We start from the raw sequence: 17,618 nt of genomic DNA, 5'->3' as shown, positions 1-17,618 counted from the left end.
TTACTGTATAGCAGAATATTTGTCTCTTCTTAACTACACAGGCAGGCATTAAGCCTGGAAATCACAATGACTCTTAGCTCTCCTGGAACAACTAACTAGGAAAACACTACAACACATCAGTTAAAAAGCTAGTAAAAAAAGCCTTATCCTCTATTTAGGTTTCACATGTGTGTGTTTTATATAGGTATGCATATATTTTTAGTTAGCTAGATATAAATATTTTATTAACTACCAAAAAGAAGTAGGAAGAAGTGCAATTGAGAAATGAAACATTTAAGATTACGTGGAAATTATGCAATGGAGAAACACACAATTTAAGTTGATCAACATGCTCAAACAATATTCCCTAGTATTCCCTCTGAAGTATCAAAAAAGCAAGATAACAGCTACTCATGCCTTCCAGAAGAATCTGTATAAAAATTAATCTCTTCAGCTAGACAAATTTTCTTGAAAAAGATCATATCCAAACTGAGGCAAAAGATTTCCATTTATAAAGCTACTCAAAAGCCACAAACAATTTAAGAACTGCTCAGCTAATAAATTTTCATCTTTTCTGAGATTCGGACACACAGAAGTCCAGCAATTAAAACCAAATCAAGACAAGCAAAATGAGAGCTGGTAGTGCACAAAAGAATCACTTCAATACTTTCTTAAAACATTTTTCAGTAAAGTTACTATTTTTCCTTTTTCCAGTAACAGGAGAATTCAAACATGTTTTCAGCTGTACTGAATTTTAATCTGGGATATCTTCCTGCACAGAAAACTTAATAGTTGTGGTTGTTCACCTGATTTAATAGAAACATCACACTAACTACCAAGAACAAAGGAAAAAAAGAAAGCAACAATCCTCTTCAAGACAAATTTTGGCTATAAAATTACCCAAGTGGCCTTGGCCAGGACTTTTCTTCTTCAGTATCTCGTACCATTTACTTCCCATTACATTTTTCTTGCTATTCTATACCTAGAATAGGTAATATATATACATGAATATCATATATACATGAAGCTGTATATATTCGTGCTTCATGGCTTCTTTCAGATGAAAATGTTTACTTGCAATGTCTAAATGCATTAGAAACAGCAGGTCTTAAAACTACACATGACTTATGCCAAGAGGAAAAGCAGCTGCAAATCAGTCTCACCAGGACATTGATGCTTAGTGAAATACATGAACTGATACATGTAAGGTTCTTAAAACTCCAAACATCAGTGTTTGAAAACTGTACTTCAAAATCATAATTCTGGGATTTCTTCGGGTAGAATTCTTGACCAAATCAAACAAACTATAAAAGCTAGGTTTACCTCTATTCTCACTTACAAACAAATACATAAAACCAGGATTTAAGCTACCACTTCACAGTCCCTTCAGCCTGTAGTTTCTTCATCACTTTAATGCATAATAAACTAGCACTACTGTCAAAAATATTGATCTTGGCCTCTATACAAACCCCAGCCACCCATACACATCCCCTTACACTAGCATGAGTCTTCATTCAGTCACACAGTGAAATGAATTGGGAAATTGATCCATGTTCAATTAACTAAAAAGAAAAAAAACCCGAACCTTCCTAGGGAGATACATTCAGAATTGCCCTCGTTGCTTCCTGACCTATCTCCCCAGTTCTCCCAACAGAAGTGAAAATAAGGCAAAGCCATGTTTCAGGACCTTTCAGCATGACGTTGGCCATGCTGCTCCAAGGAACCAGAGACAGACCAGCCTGAAACAAAATGCTTCATGTTTGTTACTGGTAGCAGAGGCAAGGCATATTCATAAACACCAGACAGAAAGTCTCTAAAAACATACAGAAAGACTTTTACTCTCTGGAAACCAAGTCCTGCCAGTAATTTAAACCCAAGTGATTTCAAGAAAATCTCAAGGTTTTCACTGCAGTTTGGAGAGTCTGCCAATCTACTTCAAACATAAGATGTCAAGCAACTTTACAGCATGTTGTAAAGAGGTCAATATTATTCTGGCATAACGCAGTGTAAGAACTAATCATTTCCAGAATTACTGACGCCAGCCCTGTTATACCTGTAAGGGACAACTCGCATTGGCAAACCATGGCAACTTCAAAACAGCAGGATTGTAAACACTCGTGGTTTCCACAAACTAAAGATCATTTCTGCAAGACAAATTGACCCTAACATAAAAATAAGCACTCTGAAATGAATAGACCTAAAACACCAAGCTCTTGCATCTGGAATTATGCAAGAAGCTGATCCTGAGCTTCAGAGCAAGCCAACAAGGATCTCACAAGAGCTGGCATTTTGCATCCAAGAGGAACTTCAGAGAGGAAAGGACCCTGTTTTTAAATCCCTTCAGTCTTCCAAAGAAGCTTGTATAAATCGCAACACTACAGCTGACAATGGAGGCTTAGTGAAACTCCCACAGCAGATGAAGAAAAAAGAGAGGGGAGACTAGGGGTATTCACAACTTTCGTCCCATCACATTTAAAGGGAATGCAGGACAAGGAGTGGACATGTCCTGGAAGTCCCCAGACTCATCCTGAGTAAATATGCACACAAAGAGTGCAAAGCTGAAATGAACAGGCACACAAAAGAGAGAAGAAAAACTGTAACTATCTTAGAGCACATTCATGAATAGAAAATACTAAGTTGACACCTTTGATGCTTTAGGACAGCAAGATGGTATTTCCAAGTCAATAACACACCTTTCTTTTACAGTAAGGCTCCTCCTAGACTACTCATTCATTTTTCAGATGCCAGCCCAGAGACAGATTAGGACCTATGTCACGTCAGAAGGATGCAGAAGGATGCACTATTTATTCTTTGTCAGTTTAACCTTCTGAATCTCCAAACTCTTGCATCACCAAGCTTGGTGTTTCTACATGTAAGGAGGAATCTCCCTGTTGCAGAGCAGCCTATCACTTCATAAAAGCGCAAGCTGTGAAATCAATTGCCCTCAGGATGAAGAGAGACAGAGAGGAATATCTCATGCTTAATATATGTTTTCACCTTTTTTTCATAAATTATTTTTCCTTTCTGGAAATTCCAGTAGCATTTACATTTGCTGCTTCTGCAATGACCACATGCTGTTAGTTCTAAAAATCCTTTAATTAAAATTTAATATACAAGTCAGACTATGGCTAAGACTAAGGCTGACCAAAATTGTTATTCATATTCACAATTCAATTTAGGGAACAGGTTTCCATCAACAGTTTTGAGGACAAAATATAACAGATCCTCTACTTCCCAATTTTAAAATCTGAATTAATTTCTTCCTATGCTGGAAATCAGGACTTAGAGTCAAACTGGACAAGAACATTTTTTTTGCCCAAAAGTCTCCTCTCCATCATGAGGACAGAGCTCATAAATTAAGATACTGACCCTGTTTCTTCATAGTTCTATAAAAGTTGACACGGAAGAAGAGTACTATCCACACCACACCACTCTAAGAACAACAACATTGGAAGTGCCAGCTTCTACGGAGTTACGTAACAGCCAGCACTAAGTCCTGGCAAGCCAAACAGAATAGAGATCACCTGCTTCAGCGGCAATAGTAGTCACTGCAGAGCTTGTAAGGCAAGACAGCCTAGGTTCCAGATCAGAAGGTTTAGGCCTCTTGGGCAAACAGGACAGCAAATGATGCATATTGGTTTTATTTTAATGGAAGATATATATAACTGCTGACAAAACATTACCAGTAAAAATATCTTATGGAAGTTGCTAAAGGACAAATTGATGTTTACCAACAAAAAGTACAATTTAATTTGAACAATAACTCTTCTAACGTCACAACTTGTAATTTTCCCAAGTACATTTCATGTTCTCTGTAATTCAGCTGCTACCTGTATTATACCATTACATTAGAACAAAGAAAAGATTATTGTCCCCTTACCTCTCTACCAGATTTTGCTGAAATCTGCCCTTGAGCCTCTTTCAATTTGCGTGCATCCTCAAGTTCTGCTTGAAGTTTTGAAGCTAACTCCTTCAAAGAAAGCAGTGGTAATCCATTAGTTTAACCATTTTAAACTTTTAGAGACCTTTATATCAGAACTAACTATTCATTACATTTCTTCATCTTTTGATGTATTTTTTTAAAACTCTAATGACACTAAAAAAAAAGAAAACACATCAATACAATTCACACAATTCTTCACCAGAGATAAAACAACAAAAAAATTGTTGAGAATAAGGCACCTAAAGTATAGAAACATATGTTTTCCTAAGAACACACAAAAAATTATGCTTACACATTATTCAGTTATACTAATAAATGTTTTGCATGGCTAAGCACATACACTACTTTATGACAGGAAGCTAAATAAGAAAGTCTGAACACATCAAGCTATGTCCAACACATCAACTATTTCCAGGCTATGCCACCTATCCTTTTATTTAGCCATATATAAACACACGTGCATGCAATGGGTTTAGACAAGTTCTTCTCAGATATTTTTGCTACGCAGTTTCTCATTTCTCTACACCACATGTCCAACTTTGGCACTTAAGACCTTACTTGAGATATTAAAATAGACAAGAGGTAGAAATTTAGAACTGTTTAGACTTGTGTAAATTGGTTTTTATGCTCCTGCTCTCTAATCCACCTGTTTATTAAATATGAGCATTTTAGAATATCTTGGTTTGCTAAGAATTGCCAGGGGACAACTTATCAACCTATAAGAAATACAACTATTTATACTCTGACCACTTGGCCAGCTTCATCAACTGGACTCCCAACGATCAAGCCAAGACTTGCTGCCCCCAAATTAAGTCATTTCATCAACACTAAGCAGCAAGGCATTAACAAAAATAGATTCAGAGTTTATCTGTCCCACATGGTCAAACTTGGGCACCAGGACATGCTGTTCAAAACCATCTGTTCTGGTGTCTGAGGATGAACCTGTTTAAAAAAGCCTTATGTTCAATCTGATCAGAGAAAGTCCATGGGAAAACATTTGAAAAGCAACAAAAGAAGATTTGTTACTTTATTATTTATACTGTAGTCATTTTTTTTTTAAACAGGCAAATTCAGAACACATATGTGAAAAATATATAAAAAATTAACAATAAAATTATAATGTTGGCTTCTGCTACATAATTTTGGTCAAAACAAAGCAGTAGCAGAAACAAAGATTCACTCTCCCTACAGAATATCTGTACATTTTTATTCAAACTACTCTTATTTGGTTACTTTCAGGTTGAAAAGAAAAAAAACCACACACTTGTGCTCAAACTTTTATTTGGACAATGCCACTGAAGCTGAGCAGTAGGAAAAGAAAAAAGTTTTAAATTTTTACTGCTTTCCATGAGAGACTTTGGAAAACTTTCCCTTTTAAAGCAAGCAGTGTATTAGGTAGCTTCAATCATTTTCCCCTGTAGGAAAATGTCTTCAACTAATATCTTCAGTGACTAAATATCAGTCCCTCACAAACCTATTATATAATTACTTTCAGAAACATTTGTTCCTCACTAGTGTATTTTTTGTACATTAATTAGGAAAACTACAGATTAAAACTTGGAGGTATTATTAACACTCGCTATATCTTAGTAGAAAACACAATGCTTGAAGTTACTTTTAATTGACTTCTGAAGCTAATAAGATTTCAAATGGCCACAATTTCTACAAAAGGTGTATTCGTTCAAATTTCGTAAAGCTATATATACACATTTGTGTCTAAATCTGCGGAAAAAGAATCCATAATGTAAAATCGGTTTGAAAAGAAAAGGTTTATAAAATGGATGCTTTCTCCTAACAAAATTTAAATTATGTGATAGGTGTTTGACAAAGACCAACACCATGCCCTACTCCAGCAATGAATTAATATGCCAAGTATCCTTACACTTCCCACAAATCCAAGAATCAATAGCTTTCACGAAATACCAATTTGTCTCTTGATGTCTTATTTATTACTTCTTAGTGATGCAGGTTTTGGTGCAAATACTCTGTCACAAAAAGCAAGGTAAACAACTGCACTAAAAAATAATCTTAAAGAAAGATACAAAGGCCCATAGTGACAGGATTGACCTTCAACAAATGTTATTATATCCTTCAAAAAATGTCAGCAATACTGCCTTAAGAGCAGCTGCTCAGAGTAAGCACTTGTAAAACACAGCTTAAAAACTAACAGACTCTGACCTTGTTATAATTTAAACTTCCAGGCAACACTACTGAATACAATTAACTCGCTACTGTCATACTTTAAGTAATAGAGATCAGAGTGTTCCAAAAGAATGAAATTTGATCCTCCTTGCTGCTGTCTGAAGCCTTCTAAACCAATGCTAAACATGCAGCTGTTTATCTCAGCTCCACGGACCCAGTCTCATTCAGGGCAAACCACAAAGCATCACACAGTTCTCACTGCAGAGTTGGATGCAATGGCCAACACTGTTCCTTTCAGTTTTACATTTCCATATCATAATCAATAAATTATGTTTATACAGCAGAGCTACAGACCACAAGCATCCACCTGTGGCAAAGTTGATGAAATAACAAAAGCTCCAGACACTGTCTGCCTTGTAACAGACTGGGAGCTTCGCAGTTTTCGCCTGCTGTCTTTTTAATAAGAAGATATTAAATCCTACAAAAAAGGCAGAGAAAACTGGTCTGGGATATAATGCCCAGCCTACAAAACCTGAGAACGTTAATCCTCTATTCTAATCTATGAACCAATGCATTTAAAACAGAAGCTACAATAAAAGCAGAATCTTCAAATTCTACCTAATAAAATTTTGCCAGACTTCATAAATACCTTTTTTTAAAAGAAATAAATCACTGTGAGCTTTAAAGAGAAATTGCAGTAAATCATAACATTTTTTCAAAGACGTTACCATGTCTCCCATGAGTTCTGCTTTCACGATCCTCGCTCCCAGTCTGTTCATCTCTTCTTCACTAAGGACCCGAGGTGGCTCATCCTTTGACGTATGTCTGTAAAACACCACCAGAACTAAACCCGTGGAAAAACAATGTAGAATTCACCTGTATAACTAAGTATTATACACCTACTCTACTGGTACATATGCTCCTATTCTCAAAATAACTGGTAACAACACATTCTAAAAATATATTTGTAGTCAAAAGTGGCCAAGGACTCTGAACCCAAAAGGCTTGAATAAAATTTTTTATACGGTACATTTCCTTTTACTTTTGAGAACAATTAAAATGCCAAGTGCTATCTGTGAATGCTTTCTAAGCATGACAGAAGAGTCAAGAACCAACAGCAGGTATAAGCAGAAGAAAAAAAGGAGCAGAAAGAGTAATGTAAACCCAGTTTGTAACCATCCTTTCTGGCTTTGGTCATGCTTTTACTTCTCAGTTTCAGCAAAACCACCCCTTTCCCAGCTAATCTCCTGTATATCAAGTGGCCTTCCATTTCTTGAAAACTACTTACACGCCCATTCTTATCTGCTCACAGTACAATCTTCACTTCTAAAGATGTTATGGTTGATAGAGTAGAGTTTCCATGGAAGATTATCTAGTACTGTTTTCAAAATATGAAGTATCCCTAGAGAAGCTATAACTATTAACAAATAGTATTGCATCTTAATTTTAATATTGAAAGGTCAGTGTATGATTCTTATGATAATAAGGTCCTTAAGAATTATTGCAAAATGGAATCAAACAAGCTTGACTCTTTTTCTCTAACTCTAGGAAAGATTAAAACCAGCTAATTCTGAAAGTACAATAGCTAACACAAGAGAGACATAAGAATGTAGTTATGACAATGGTCCCAGTTCTTAAAAGAGAGAGCTAGAATTCGCCCACTACTTAATATGGTTAAACCAGTAAGATTTGAAGGACAGGAGAACTCTGAAGATGGTGTCCTCTTTAACTGCCAGATCTCCCCAGTCCTGAGAAAATAATCAAAGTACTTTTGTTTCAAATATGCCCAATCTGAGACCCAAAAACTCAGCAGCAACATTCACATCAACTTCACCTGTAACAAAACCTTCAAAGATTACGTTCTTACTTCTCTTTAACCCATATTTCTCAAAACAGGGCAGACTATTTCAGTAACAGGAACAAGAGACGTTTATTGCTTCATACGTGCTTTTTTTTAAGCAGCGTTACAGCTTGAATCATCATCTGAACTTTTTGAGACTAGAGACTTTGTTTTGTTTTGCTTTTTATCTTGTCTCAAATTAAACTCCAAAGCAGTCACATTATTAAGTGTGAGTTTCAGCAAGCAATAGCTGGATGGACCTTTCCTCTGGGGAGATCCCTTGGACATCCAATCAGCACTTTTAATTAACCTGTGTCATAACTGTCCAAATCACTTTGATTTATAGGCTGAAGAAACTCTCACTGAGTTTTAGAAAGGATTAAACTTAAAAGGTACATTGTCAGCATGAGAGACGAGGAACTGAACCAGCAACACCTATTAATCCGAGCTCTCACGTCAATGAAGATCTACTTTTTGTGACTGACTGAACACCATTAAAAATTACATCTATTGCAAGACTTGAAACTTCAGGAAAAAGAAGAAAAGTAGCAGCATATAAATTATACCCAACAGAAAACGACCCCACATATCCAACCCTGATGTGTTCTAAGAGAATTTTCAACAAAATTCTGAAAAAAAGAAAAGAAAAAAGGCAATTCCCACAGAAGGAAACAGGTACAGAGGTTGTACCTGATCTCAAACATACAGAAGCTCAGGAGTTAAGAATCAGCTTAAAAGAACTTGGAAACACATGAGTCAAGAAGCAGAGGCCACATAGTTTTCCAGGCCAAAGTAATCTCTACTTTACTAATAAATCAGCTCAGTAATTGTATTGGCTAACAAATATCATTAAAATATCAAAGAAGATGCAGAATTTGGTTTAATAGTACTAAAATAGAAAATGCATCCAAAAGAAAATATCAGCCAAATCGTTTCTATACTTAGTTCTCTTCTATGAAAAGAAGAAAAGAATTATCTTTGCTATCATAATAATTGAATTCTTTAAGCAAACCACTTCCAAACACAATCTAGTTTCTCTGTCCACTTACAATCAGCATTGTTCTTACTACACGCGGTAACCAGAAGCTAAAAGGTAGGGGTTTTGTACTTGCAATAAAAAAAAAAATTGTGATTCACCTTTATTTAACAAAACAACTGCAAAGGAGTAGCTGCTCTTTTCAAATAACAATAAGGCAATGTTCTACTCAGTAATTACATGTTCTACTAAGTCTGGCTGAGATAGTTTATGTTCTTCATAGCAGCTCCTACAGTGCTGTGCTTAGGACATAACTGGTGACAGTGCTGGTAACACAGCAGTGTTTGGGCTGTTGCTGAACAGAGCTTACACAGCTTCAAGGCTTTCTCTGTTTCTCACTTTGCACCCCCAGCAAGAAGGCCGGGATGGGCAAGAGGCTGGGAGGGGACACAACTAGGACAGACAATATAAACTGGGCAAAGGGCTATTCCATGCCCCATAACGCCACGCTCACCATAAGAAGGATGTTGAGGCTCTGGAGCGAGTCCAGAGAAGAGCAACAAAGCTGGTGAAGGGGCTGGAGAACAGGCCTTAGGAAGAGCGGCTTAGAGAGCTGGGAGTGTTTAGCCTGGAGAAGAGGAGGCTGAGGGGAGACCTCATTGCTCTCTACAACTACCTGAATGGAGGTTGTGGAGAGGAGGGAGCTGGCCTCTTCTCCCAAGTGACAGGGGACAGGACAAGAGGGAATGGCCTCAAGCACCACCAGGGGAGGTTCAGGCTGGACATTAGGAAAAAAAATTTCATGGAAAGGGTCATTGGACACTGGAACAGGCTGCCCAGGGAGGTGGTTGAGTCACCTTAAGGCACAGGTGGACGAGGTGCTGGGGGGAATGGTTTAGTGATTGATAGGAATGGTTGGACTCGATGATACGGTGGGCCTCTTCCAACCTGGTTATTCTATGGTTTTATGAAAGCTGGGACTTGCAGTCCTTCCAAAGTAGCTGCTGCTCAGAGTGGTTGGGCATCAGTCGGCCCATGGGAGGTGGTGTGTGGCTGACTGCCTGTGCGCCACTTGTTTTTGTCTCCTCCCTTCATTTCTCAAGCTGCCTATCTGATACATGAATTTTTCCCTCTTTTGATTCCCTCTGCAGGAGGAGAAATGAGAGAGCAGCTAGGTACACAGTTTATTGATGGGGTCAACCCGACACACATGCAAAGCAACCACCAGCTCTCTCTATCCCTGAAATAGAAGCAGCAAAATCAATCAAATAAGAACAAGGTGCAGGGTCTTCACACGGGGTCTTTTCACTCAGGCTCAGTGTTCTGGAGAATCACCAAAAATAAAGGTAAATAAAGTATGCTGGATGTCAGAACTCCTACTTGCCATGAGTTGTACGACACAGCTGTTAATCTTGCCTTCTCCTTGTGGAAATCATGGAGTAAACAAAACTGAGAAGGAAGGCAGATTTAATAAACAGTTATATAACATTTACACAGATTATTTGCTGCTAATCAGTGAAGTATTTTGGGGTTTTTTTTTTAGGCTTAGACCCTAACCATGCAGAGCCATGCTTTTTTACGTGTGTGGGAAAGTTTATTAATAAACTTATAATAAGGTGGGTTTTTTTCAGACATATAGTTCCAAGTGCAGATTTTCATTTTGATGGAGCCTGTGCCCAAACTGCAGAGCAGATGCACTCTACCAGATGCTCCCAGTGCAGCATCTCTCCTTATGTGAATACCTAAGTTTCCTTATGGAAGCTAAAGACCTACCCAAGCCAGACAGAAAACAACTATGGATTGTGCAGATCTCATACTTAAATGAAGTTATGAACGAGCCAGGACTGAGGAGGATGAGGCAGTCTCACAGGCTCCAGCTGAGACATATCATGAATCATTCTAAATGAAGTTTACAAATTGCTTTTAAGTGGTAAACCTCAGGCATTTCAAGGCAATAACTGTTCAGGCAATATCTGGAAAAATGAAAAGGATAACCAAATTTGAAGGCCCAATTATGTCTCATACATCGCAAGTTTAATGCTACAAGACTTTTTTTTTCAGAGTAACTAAAACAGCTATAAAGACATATTTCTCATTTCCCAGCAAAGCGACACTGAGGCAAATACTAAAATTAACAATAAAACAAGGCACGAAAAACACAATGGGATTTCCCATAGCGCATACAAATTATCTGTGCCAAAATTGGGAACCACTCCTGCCACAATGTATATTCAAATTCATGCTATAAGAAAAATAAGTACATTAGGTTGAATGAGCATGATATAAACAATTTATCTTCCTGTTGTTAAAGAAAATATGGCAAGTAAAAATCTGTAAAGAACACCCAACCAGCTGAGTACAAAGAATCATGTAGAATCGGTTGCCTGGTTTTGGTCAGTCATGCAGTAGTCATCTCATGTACATTTTTCCTTTGCAGATATCTCACTGTCTGTTTGCAAGTACTACAAGTAGGTACCATTACAAATAAAACAAATACTTCTAAGGTATTTCTTTGTTATTAGAATCCAACAATTAAATATTAAAAAGTAAATTCATAATCTTGCTGTAGGAAGGGGTTTTTTTCTGCAAATATCTCACAAAAGCACGTAAGAAACAAGGAATTACACTTGATCATATTTCATCAAGCGCTGTCTCTAACAAAACCATAGCATCCTTCTTACATACAAGAACATTTAGTTGTCCAGCTTTCCCAAGCAATAAAATAACACCACTGACTCTAAAACACTTTTTCACATGCTTACCTATTATTGGGAAGATCTGAAGGAAACCATTCATAGCAATAATCACACTACTCACTTCACTTCCAGAAGCAGCAAGCTGGTTGAAGCCGGTGACCTCAAGTACAGTAAAATCTCAGTTGTCTACAACTGATTTTTCTGACCACCTCTCCGTAGCACTTTACATTGTCTTGCATTAAAGCAAGTCTGACAAAGTGAAATTCCTACTGCAAATTACTTTGCAATTTTCTTCTCATGCCTGTTCATATTTTCTCATTTTCACAGAAAATATACAACCAATAATGTCAACTATTTTTCATATGCTAAAACCTTTTAGAAGAGTTCGCAGGTGGCAAACCCATCTCTGTTGTAATTATTATTCATTTTTAGTCAGCATTTTCTAATATTTAAAGTTTGTCTCTTCTAAACTGCACAACTGATTAGATACTGGTTTGCAATTTTTTTTTGCCTGGGGGCCAATTTTACTGCAGTGTGAACTAATACTGGAAAGAAGCACCAAAATAATCTATCATCAGCAATTCTCAAATATGCAGAAGGGACAGAAGAAGTAGGTGGTACTCATTACTTCCATGGTGGTTTGTTTCAGCTGCTCCTACCTGGGAGGCTTGTCTCCTCCTAACTAAAGAGATCTGATTTTATTAAATACTATCACAGAGTTTCCAGTAACAATACAGCAAATAAAAGACAAGTAAAAATGTTCAAAAATACCTAGAACATGATGTTTTACTTTCAGATAATGTTTGTTTCTCCTCAGGGATATTGCTTGGGTACTCTTGTTGCAACTTCTTTTTTTTATCACTTAGAGTTCTTTCCGAACTACTGTCATCAATGTGTTCCTTAGCATCAGATGATTTTTGATCAGATATTAATTTTTCATTGTAATCTTCTGTGTGTGCTTTGGTCCACAGTGCAGTATTCTCACTAGGTTTTTGGAAACGGCTGCTCAAAGAACTATTAGCCAGCAGTCCAGAAGAGGACTGATGTGACTTGTAGTCTCTAGGTGCACTGTAAGATGATGAATCATCTTCAGAGGGTTTCAGAAATTTGTGTTTCATGTTGCTTAGAGATGAACTCTTTCCCTGACTTCGTTTTTCATCAGAGTGTTTTTCTGCTTTGGAGCTGTATCCTCTCAATTCTGAGTCCATGCTGCTGTGTCCACATTCTTGGTCTTCTCTTGACTTATCTCTTTTGTAACCTTTGTCTTCTTTTGTCCATCCTTTGCCATACTTCTCCCTAGTACAGCCCCCAGACATGTTCCCATTTCTATCATCTTCATCTCGTGTCTCCTTTTTCATATATTGCTCTTTCTTCTCTTTCTCACTTTCTAAATAGTCAGTTTTCTTCCATTTTCCACTTCTATGATAATTTTCCTTTCTGGATGCAACTTTTTCAGCTTCTTCTAATCGTGACTGAAATACTTCCATTGACTATAAGAAAGAATAAAAAAAGTCATTCTGTTTTTAAGCTTATGGGGTCTTATGAAGCTCCCTACAAAGTAATACAAGAAAGGCACCATCCTATGAAAATGAGTTACTGTGCAAAGGGCAAGGCATGAGCCATGGAGTGGAAAAGAAAACCAGTACAAAAAAGGGAGCACAGAGCCTCGTGTCTAAGATGCTCTGTTGGGAAGGTCTTCTGATCTCTTCTCTCGGACTACTTCTGACTTTAATCCAGTGGCTCTAAAGTGCTAAAGCACTCCTGGTAACAGGGACTAGGAGCCTCAGAGCTGTCTCCTCCTGGCCACCTGAAGATTCAGGGCTTGAGCAAGGGAGAAAGGCTTCTTCACTCTTCCTCATTAATTTAACATTTATGTTCATCAGGTGCTCAGCTTCTATAGAACCAATGAATGTTCCCACTAAATCATTTTACAATCTAGGTAAACTCTTAAAAACACAGGAGAGTGGGTTCAAAAGTCTTTAGCTTTAAACAGGCTTTGAACCCGTGTCTGGCTTTCTGGACAAATACTTTATCCATCAGGCAATTATGCAAAATATGGACTGTCCTTCTTACCTCTTTTGAGCTGAATCAAAAGTCATCAATTTATTTTTTTACTTGCTCAAAATATTATATACTGAAGCAAATCAGTAAGGGATCTCTTTCAACAACTGCCCTGCACGTCAGCAGCCAGAGTAGTTCATGCTGTTTAAAGTTCTATTTTTTTTTTTTGCAGATTCTTAAAGATAATATTCCATAGAATCACTGTCACTGAATAATTCCTACCAGTGCGGACCACATTGGTTTCATCTCTCAGGAGTGACTACAATTCAGTTCAAAAACAACAGCATGAAGTCTTTCCAAGACCTCCACAAACAAACCAATCTAATCAAAAAAACCCACAGAAAACTCAAATGTAACACTATGGCCAAGATTCAACACCCCACACATCTGACCAAAGCTTTTCAAGACAATAATACAACACGCAGGGAGGACAGACTTTAAACAGCCAATATGGTCACAGAAAACTTCTATTAAAAATAAGTTTTGAAGATTTTCAAACCCTACATAAGCAAACAGTTTCCTAAATGTATTTGGACTGAGCAGAGCACAAGTAGCCAGAATATTCATATTTGGTTAAATTTGATGCAGCTCTCCAAATTATCTTGGCATTATTATTGTTCACAATGTGCATTATTATCTACTACGTGCAAGAGAACAAAATACATTTACTAGTGTACACCATAATTTTAGAAGTACTCAGGTACTGGGATCATTTGAACCTCCTGATGCAGGACAGAAGAATAAAATTTGCACTAGGATCCCATATAGTAAAAAACGTTGAACAAAAAAATATAAAAAGCTGCATAGCTCTAAATTCTTCATTACTTGAGAAAAGCTGCAGAGGCTGCTTTTTCCTGCTTCTTTCCTTATGTCTTACACCACATATTATGTATTTGTGCCTTTACATGAAAGTAATCTTTTCCAAGCATGTATTTGTATGAATAGAACTTAATCGAAGACCCTTACCCCATATCTCTCAGCGACAATGTCTTCAAAATTTCGTTTCTCTCTCTCAGCCTGCTCCTTCATCCTTTGGTATGATTTTCGTAACCAACTTAATCCAGCATCTTCTACCACTGAAACTAAAGCAGCAAACAATGAGAAAGTGCAGTTTTGTATCTTATTTGTTATTCCTATTTAACCTTCCTCTGTATATGACATTAAACCTTCACTTAAACTTAATGTAAAAACTGAAGGGATGTAGAAGAAAAATTGTAAGAATGTAATAATACAATTGCATGTTTTTATAATTTAATGTTGGATATATCTCAGTAATATCACTGATTAAATTTAAGCTTCTCCATCCTATCACAGAACAAAACAAGCAGTTTCCAAGACAGGCGTGGCATATGAGAAGCTGTGGGGGGTTTTATGAAATTAAAGAACCTTATTGTTTCCACACACTATGTCCATTCTTTGGCATACCCCTCACAGGAAAACAAGCACGTTCCCCTTGCCAGAAAACTTACAAGTGACCCAGTGCTTTCCATTTGAAAAGCAAGCAGAGGTCTTAACATACAGGACACGTGCTCGCTGATGCCTGTCACGTCTTATCGACTGCTAATATCTGTGACTGCTAAAAGCGGGCATGAAGCTAATAGTCTGCAGCATGGAGTGTCCACAGGGAAAGGCACCCAAAAAGAAAAGCCAAGGACTCTAATGTTCCCTGTTCACAGAATACAAAGACCCTTCTTATCAAATAATAAACATTTTATGACATTATGAACAATGTTTTTCTAACTGCTCTTGCTGGAAATAGACAGGATAACCCTAGGGTAAGGAGAGAAGTGAAAAGGTTACAGAAATAATATTTTTCACAAACTGCATCTGTAATGTATTTCATCTTAATGTGACTCAGATTTCAGTGGTTGAATATTTTAAAACTATAATTTGTGTAATGGAATGAAAGGAACCAAATGAGATGACAACAATTTATCTTGTCTTGGTTAAATCATGCTTTCCTTTAATTAGTTCAAAAGGGAAAATTTCTGTAAAGGTACTGAAGGTCAAACTACTCAAGATTAAAAACCAATAGAGATAAATTCTGCAAAAATCATACTCTGATATTAATCCAATATTCACTATTAAGTTCTCATCCAAATTTTACATTATTACATATTATTCATAATCCCTTTACATTAAAATTAGTAGTAACTTGTTAGCAACACAGAGACCAGAAACTAGAAACAAAAGTTTAAGATTATTACTAGAAGTTGTCGTTTACCTTTCTTTACTGAAGCTGCTTCATCCTTTTCTGGTGGCAAACCTGTACCACCATCTTTCCAGTAAGGATTGAGTTCTCTCTCAGACAGCATGGCCTGAAACAGGAATAACTTTATTGTGTACATAGGACACGGTCCGTATTTTTCAGAATATCTGATAAATTTTGCAAGACACATGCAGGAACAGCACAGCTTACTCATAACTTGCGCTATCTAAAGACAGGTAGAAATAAACATAACGCTCCATCCTGACTCATAGAATCACAGAATCATTTAGAACCTTTAAGATCATCAGGTCCAATCATAAACCTAACACTGTCAACTTCACCACTAAACCATGTCCCTAAGCACCAAATCTACCCATCTTTTAAATACCTCCAGGGATTGTGACTCAACCACTTTCCCAGGCAGCCTGTTCCAGTTCTTGATAGCCCTTTCAGTGAAGTAATATTCCCTAATTTCTGTGATTCTGTGAATGAAGGGATGTTCCTCTAAGAAGGTGACACAGCTGACAGCCAGCTGAAGTGCTTCTACAGCAACACAGCCAGCACGGACAGAGTCAAAGCTCTCAAACATGTGCTTAATTGGCACCTTTATTATACAGAAGCAGTTTTGCTGTATGACTTCATTGCCATGTGCACTCACATCTGAAGCACTGCTGTTATGGAGGCTCTTCATTTTACTTCAAGCTATTGCTGTTTACCCTCAAACTAGTAAGTTACTGTGATTCTGTTAAGTGACTTGTCTGGAAGCAGGCAAGGAAGTCCACTGCAGAAAAGGGTTGATTAGGCATCCCAGAACTGACAAAATTTTGATTTTGTGTTGCATCATCAACTCATCGCCACCACTGTCATGCTGTATGAATCTACTGTACATATAGTTTTGAGTATCAAAGAAAGGGCAGACATCTGATGTTGACAACTGAGAAGTATAAACCTGCATGGAGAGCAAGTGGCTGGGTAGAAGAGTCTATAAAAATCATATTCTTCTAGGATAAAGAATACAAATAAATCGTTGTGAACCATATAATACATGCAGACATTCTGACAATTCACAAGCTCCATCTGAAGCAGTCCTTAAACAGCCCAGAAAAAGTGTTCAGCAAAAAATTATGTGAGGAAAAAATCAAAAATATTAATCCCTTTTAAAAAACAATAACAAAAGCACTGCATACTACACAAAAACAACACTCAGGGTTTATCTAGTTCCCACCACAACACAACTAACTGGAAATCAACAGCAACAAATGGCCTACTCTAAGAAGTGAGGACAAGTAAGTATGAGATAGTGATCAGCAACTATGTTTTCAGAGCAGATTACATTGCATTTAAGGAGCTGAATGAAAAAATGAAGCAGCCAGCAACTATATGTAAACAGAACTAATTTAATAACAGCAACCCTTTCCCAAGCTGGACCCTAATCACCCATGTGCTCATGCACAATTGCAGCATGAGAGGCACAGCCACTGCTCTGAATTTTTTCTTCAGGAAAAAACAAGCCTCAGCACCCCTACACTTCAACACAGTAACTTTGGTAAGCTTTTTCACATTAACAGTGGTGCTCCTCTCACACAGACACACTGTAGGGCAGAAAGCCAGACCAACAGCCTGACGCTGTTATTAAGCAAAATATCTCAGAAGCACTTCAGATTTTACAGAACTTAGTACAAACAAAACTGGCTTTTTCCTTGCCTAGAAGACAATTTAAAGGCTTTTTCCCCACAAGATAAGCCTGATGTGTGAACCCCTCCCATCCCGAA

At 37.3% G+C, this 17,618-nt stretch overlaps 1 protein-coding gene across 2 annotated transcripts in view; it reads right to left on the bottom strand.

Annotated features, from left to right (window-relative positions):
- Positions 1-17,618, bottom strand: part of CWF19L2 (CWF19 like cell cycle control factor 2) — a 72,567-nt gene that overhangs the window by 41,762 nt on the left and 13,187 nt on the right. For both annotated transcript variants that reach the window (XM_069883487.1, XM_069883488.1), the window contains exons 5-9: positions 15,862-15,955; positions 14,604-14,719; positions 12,348-13,066; positions 6,793-6,889; positions 3,860-3,949 (exon numbers count right to left, since the gene is read on the bottom strand). In XM_069883487.1, coding sequence (XP_069739588.1) covers positions 3,860-3,949; positions 6,793-6,889; positions 12,348-13,066; positions 14,604-14,719; positions 15,862-15,955 — 1,116 coding nt within the window. The remainder of the gene's footprint in view (positions 1-3,859; positions 3,950-6,792; positions 6,890-12,347; positions 13,067-14,603; positions 14,720-15,861; positions 15,956-17,618) is intronic.

The sequence above is a fragment of the Phaenicophaeus curvirostris genome, chromosome 1 (genome assembly GCF_032191515.1).
Source record: "Phaenicophaeus curvirostris isolate KB17595 chromosome 1, BPBGC_Pcur_1.0, whole genome shotgun sequence".
Taxonomy (NCBI): domain Eukaryota; kingdom Metazoa; phylum Chordata; class Aves; order Cuculiformes; family Cuculidae; genus Phaenicophaeus; species Phaenicophaeus curvirostris.
This window is presented reverse-complemented; position numbering and strand designations above follow the sequence as displayed.